The 6,313-nt window shown below is 39.7% G+C and overlaps 1 protein-coding gene across 1 annotated transcript in view; it reads left to right on the plus strand.

Moving 5' to 3' along the window:
- The first annotated feature begins 753 nt into the window (after nucleotides 1–753).
- Nucleotides 754–6,313, plus strand: part of LOC108723550 (aminoacylase-1) — a 6,563-nt gene continuing 1,003 nt past the window's right edge. The window contains exons 1-4 of the mRNA XM_018449383.1: nucleotides 754–1,134; nucleotides 3,084–3,253; nucleotides 3,841–4,356; nucleotides 5,526–5,841. Coding sequence (XP_018304885.1) covers nucleotides 1,047–1,134; nucleotides 3,084–3,253; nucleotides 3,841–4,356; nucleotides 5,526–5,841 — 1,090 coding nt within the window. The 5' untranslated portion in view covers nucleotides 754–1,046. The remainder of the gene's footprint in view (nucleotides 1,135–3,083; nucleotides 3,254–3,840; nucleotides 4,357–5,525; nucleotides 5,842–6,313) is intronic.

Below are 6,313 nucleotides of genomic sequence, written 5' to 3' on the forward strand. Positions count from 1 at the left end.
ATAGAATACTCCTGTAATATTAAAAAAATATTTATATTTCGAAATATTATAATAACATTATTTTAATTTTTTTTTTAATAATATTCATGTAACATTCTAGGAACATTTTGCGCTTATAGGGAAATTCTATTGAGACGTTTTTTTAATAGAAAATTTTAAATTAAAATAAAGTCTACATATAAATATGGGCATCTGTCTCTAAATCTCTAAATTCTTTGGAATGGACTCTAACTCTAAAGAGAGTGAAAATTGAGGCAGTCTTGAAAAAGAGTGGCTCAATTTTCAATCTTTAAAGATAAATATTGCATTCTTCAGAGTGAGATTCACTCTCTGAGGCTGTGTTCGAAAACATAACTCGAGTATCACTTTATCCTCGTTGTATCGAATGTTAAACAAGGATAAAACGATAGGGGAGACGCTCGGTTAGTGTTTTTCGAACGCAGTCTGACAATTTTGGAGAATACAATGGACCTGCCAATTCCATAAAATTTACTGAAAAATTCTAGCGCGTATTTTACATTTTTCTCCAGAATCGGATGAAAGCGAAGTGGTACAAGAAGCGAGCGGAGCAAGAGCGATATCAGCGATATCGCCTCGGCGCGCCGCGTCGTCGCCGTCGCGTGGTGTCGGCGTCTCGCCACGCGTCGTGATTTCAAACGCCGGCGCGGCGCGGCGCGACGCTACTCCGACGACTCCGACGTGGCGGACGCGGTGTAGCACCGCGCGCATGGGAGCCTGTTACTAACCGCGCTATTCGATTCGAGCGCGTCGCTGTGACGTCAACGCCGGTAACCGGCGGCAATTGGGCGAGCCGTGGCCGCGGTGTGGTCGCGCGGCATTCCGGCCGCGACGGTACTCCGGACTGACTCCGCTCCGACGCCGCTGTCTGCTCGTGACAGTCGAACGCTGACGGTAGGCGTCTGGACGCGCGCACCTTGTCGGCGTACGGACGGACGATCGGGCATTGAGGAAGCGTACCGCTGATCGCGAGGGTAAGAACCACGAGCGGCGATAAAGGGAGCGAGCGAACGGATCACCTCGGAGCGATGTCGCAGACCGAACTCGACGAAACAGCTGTGGAGAATTTCCGCGAGTACCTGCGGATACCGTCGGTGCAGCCGGACGTCAACTACGGTGAGCGATCGCGGGGGGCATGTGTGATTTGGGATTCCGTGAGATTTTCGAAAAACGGATAAAACGCGGTGGACGAGAGCGAGGGGGAGGAGAGACGATCTGCGACGCGCGTCTAATAAAAGCGTCCAGCGCGGCGAGAGCGGATTAGTTCGCGTCGCGTCCAGCGTCTAGTCGAGATTGTAAATTCGGAGGAAAGCGTGTAGACGGGAGAAAGCGCGAGACTTGTGCGTGTCCTCTGTAAAAAAAAAAAAAGAAGAAAAGTAGGAAAAAACGGGACCCACGCCGCGCGACCGGCCACGTTCGCGAACGAGGTCGCGAAGCACGCCGCTCAACGACGCGTTTCCTCGTTAGGTAAATTGCACGATTCATCGACGACGAGGGGGAGTTCCTCGTGATCGGCGTCGCTCGTCCCTCCCGTGGGAATCGGCTGACGCGCTCCATCGACGACGCCGACGACAGGCGAGGACGTTCGCGAGGTGACGAATTGGGGGGATAGCGTCGGTGACGCTATCCAGCCATTGCGTTGCCCCACCCTACGCGTGCGACGTTATTTCTATTTTTATTCCCCTACGTCCGGTCGCGGCGCCTCGCCGATCTCGCCGAGCTGTTCCGCGATGTCCCCGGAACCGGTCCCGGGCGTCCTCCCGCTGATCGGAGCGCGACGACGACGGCGACGTCATGGCGACTCAATGGGCGCCGCGGCGTGACCCAGATTGGACACGCAGCCCGGCACTTTGCGTTTCCATCGTGATTCCCGAAACGATCCCGCCGGTTCGACGGACAGAGGCTACCCCGAATCGCGAATCGACGACCGGTGAAAATGTGGAAGCTGATTATGTAACCCGGTCGACGTGATTTCACGTTCATACACGGTATTAGCGGCTTGATTTGCGGATATGTCGCGTCCGACACATTTACGACTCGTTATATTTCTTGATAACGCACATGGTTGAGAAATAACAGATCCCCTGATCTCTTGATGGAATAGATAAGAGACTACAATTGATAATAGAGCCAATTACCATCCCTCAGCAAGTGTATCGTCTCTTATCGCGATTATCACACGATTGCTAGTCTGGTAGCCTCCAAAGGAATTTATTTTCGCAATACGGGTCATTATTATTATGTAACACTGTCGTGTCGTCTTACTTTATTATTTAATAACAGGGAAAATTACTTTAGAAAGCATTGAACTTCAATAACAACATTTAAGTTACTCAATGTGTTTTAAATGTTCTCTTATTTATAAACAGACTGAATTAGAACCTAAATTAAGTAGAATACACCGATTAGCTTACAAATTGGCGCAGTAATTGGCAATTACAAAAATTACTGCCAATTGCTGTTAAAACTTACAAATTATTGCCAAATTACTGCCGAAATTAACTTACACATTTTGAACATAGTAAGAAATTATTTAATTTAACTTACAATTTTTACAAAAGCTCTTTAAATCCTGATAACTGAATGAATTAGATAAAAGAATAGAATAAAATTTTATGACCCTTCACACAGTCAAGAAGGGGACTTGATTATAGAGCTTTAATCCATTCACTTATCCATACCTCACCTGCACGCTGCTACATACTCCCTCTTCTTGCTACTTCTTGCTACCCAAAGCATCTAATTTTATTCTATATATCCTTTACATTCTTTCCTTTATAGCTCTTTTTAGTTTCTTATTCTATTTATATCTAACTCTAATACTTTAGAAATTTAATATCTAACCACAGCCTATAATCATCACCTGCTTATTATACACTTTTATTTCCTTTGAACCCTACTCTACCCATTATTACCTCTTTCCGCTGATCCCACCACTCTTATAACTGATTTTTTCATTGCCTTTACCTTTCCTCACCAGATATATCCCTTCTCTTTTCATGAATTAGATAAAAGTTTCCATATAAAACCTAATACAATCTAATTCGCTATGTTTTTCATTTCAGATGAATGCGTGGAATTCTTAACTAGACAAGCACAGTCTCTCGACTTACCAATCAAAATTTATCACGTACATCCTAAAAAACCGATTGTGATTTTAACATGGGTGGGAACGGAACCTACGAAGCAGTCGATTCTCTTGAGCAGTCACATGGACGTTGTACCTGTTTTCGAAGTAAGTATTTTGATTTACGGTAAAGATATTGTGAATGTATATTATTGCAAATATAGAAAAATATCTGCTTGAAAATGGATGAATTAGATAGAAGATTCTGAATTTGATAGAATGAGATTCTGAATTTGATGAATTAGGTAGAGGATTCTAAATTTGATAGAAGATTCTGATTATATCAATCAGAGTTCCAGTTATCTCGACTAGACTTTTGGTGGATTTAGACTTTCGACGAATCGGAAAGTTCTGATTCGTCTATTCCCAACTAGAATTTCAGTGAATCTAATCAGACATTTTTCTCAGGGCTATGTTCAGATTCCCATCTGAGTGCCAGGCATTACTCCATCCTTGTTGTTTACCGAATGTTAAACAAGGATGACATGACATCTGGCTCACACAGCACACTTTATTCGAGGGACATTCTGGCGAACATTTTTAGGATGTAGATATTCTTTGAATGTTCTTTGGAACGTCCCTTGGAAATCTATGCTATATGGGGGAGGGGAGCATCTGGGAATCCGAACACGCCCTAGTATGTATGTAATTGACTAACTTGTTGATTCCCAATAGTAATCGTATAACTGATCTAGGACAAATGGACCTATCCGCCGTTCAGCGCACACATGGACGAGCAAGGCGACATCTACGCTCGCGGCAGCCAGGACATGAAATCCGTGGGAATACAATATTTGGAGGCGATCCGTAGACTGAAACTGAACGGACAACGTTGCCAACGCACTATCCACCTCTCTTTCCTCCCGGACGAGGAGATCGGCAGTGTTCTCGGAATGAAAGCCTTTGTGCACACTGCAGACTTTAAAGCTCTGAACATCGGTTTCACGCTGGACGAAGGTGTAGCTTGCCCACTCGAGAACTTTTACTTGTTTTACGGAGAAAGATCGATTTGGCATGTCGAAATAAAGTGCATGGGCAATCCCGGTCATGGATCCATCATGTTCGACAACACGGCTGGGGAAAAGTTAAGAGTCATAATCGATCGTTTCACAGACTTCAGAGCCTCCGAAAAAGCAAAATTAACCACAGATCCTAGCAAATTAGTAGTTGCTCTTGGCGGAGTGACATCTGTAAATCTTACGAAAATTTGGGTAGGTATCATGCAAATATACCATTTTCGTTAAAAAACTTTTACCATCTAAAAGATGTAATTTATAAAAGCATTTATATTTAAAAATCGTTGAGTTATTGTTATTTGAAATGAAATACAAATTTAAAAATAGTGTCTATACAAAGGCAATGAGCACTATGACAGTGCAACAAATTGTTTTTTAATTTACAATTTAAATTATATTTATCATTCCAAAGGATTTTGATTCTCACAAAACTATCCTTAATGGACATAACTTACTAATACATATTAATAACCGATCTTGTCTTCATTCGGCAGTTGAAACGCTGCTCAATCATTACGATTACTGCTTAATTATTGCGACTCTGATCATATAACTCGAAATGGTAATCCATGGACATGGTAATACTGAGTGCCAACAAGTTTCTTTATGGTATAGAAATATGGGAATTGTATATCTGACATTGTGTAATGACATTGTTATTCCGAAGTTAACAGATCGACAGAAACATTGAGACATTTCCAAATAGAATGTCACAATGTCGAGTCCATGTTTCTATAACGTAAAGAAACTTGTTAACACTTACGATTAGTATTACAATGTTCATGGATTACCATTCCGAGTTATATAATCAGAGTAGAAATCGCAATTGAGCAGCGTTTCAACTGACAAATGAAGATAAGATCAGTTATTAATATTAGTAAAGTAAGTTATGTCCACTGAAGATGATTCTGTGAGAACCGAAACGTTTGGAATAATAGATGTAATTTAAATTGTAAATTAAAAAACCGTTTGTTGCACTGTGTCAGCTTGTTCCTTGCTCTCATATAAACACTCTATTCTAAACTGAATTCAATGAATGCTAATAATACATTTTTAAAAGAAAATTTCAAAAGAAAATCTCAAAGAGAAAGTAAATAAATTAATTAGCTTTAATTTTCAAGTCATTACATGATACTTGTTTATTTTATATGTCTTTTCATTGGGATTTTCATATTCCACAGTAAGTATTCTAATGTTCTAATAAGTCTTGCAATTAATGTTAATCATAATACACAACTTTTTACTTTATTAATTCTTACATTATAATTATGTTAAGATTTTATTTTACCATTCTAGGTTTTCATTAAATTCCTTATCTATCTGATATTTTACGATTTTAGTCTATTAAATGTTTTTATTTACAGGGTGGAGTCCAAACTAACGTTATACCCAACGAGCTAAGCGCTATGTTCGACATTCGTTTAACGCCTTCTGTTGATCACGAGGAATTCGAGGCTACTATCAAACGCTGGTGCGAAGAAGCTGGTCCAGATGTAACTTATTCCTTCGATGAGAAAAATCCCAGAATTGAGAACACCAAATTAGATGAGTCTAATCCATACTGGATCGCTTTCAAAAATACTTGCGATGAAATTGGTATCGATTTGGAAGTCGGTATCTTCGCGGGAGGTACAGACGGCCGTTTTGTGCGAGGGGTGAGCATCAAACTGGTCTTTGTACGAAAATTTAACATTTAAGTACATATAAGAGGAAATATGTATTATTGTTATTTTATTATAATTATTACAAAGTATGCGAAATTTATTTGTAAAACATACGCATTACACTTTGTTTTATACATTTGTTTCAGAAACTTCAGTCCATTTAGACACAAAATTTACAAAATAAAACTTATAAATATTTTAGGGAATTGAATATTTTTATAATTTATATATATATGTTTAGAATAATGAATATATATATTTTAATTTTGACTAAAAGTAACAGTTTATCAGCAGTTTCACATTAGAATATAAGAAATGTGTTACGCGTGATTTTCATTAAAACTGGAAGCATTGTACAAATAAGCATCGCATTTAAATTATAACATCAAATTAATTATAAAAAATATAGATTGTTATACACGCGCTATAATTTTTAATATACAATTATACATTTTATATATAAAATATAACTTTGGCTATACTTACTT

This window comes from Mycetomoellerius zeteki, unplaced genomic scaffold (assembly GCF_001594055.1).
Source record: "Mycetomoellerius zeteki isolate Tzet28-1 unplaced genomic scaffold, Tzet1.0 scaffold244, whole genome shotgun sequence".
Classification (NCBI taxonomy): Eukaryota; Metazoa; Arthropoda; class Insecta; order Hymenoptera; family Formicidae; genus Mycetomoellerius; species Mycetomoellerius zeteki.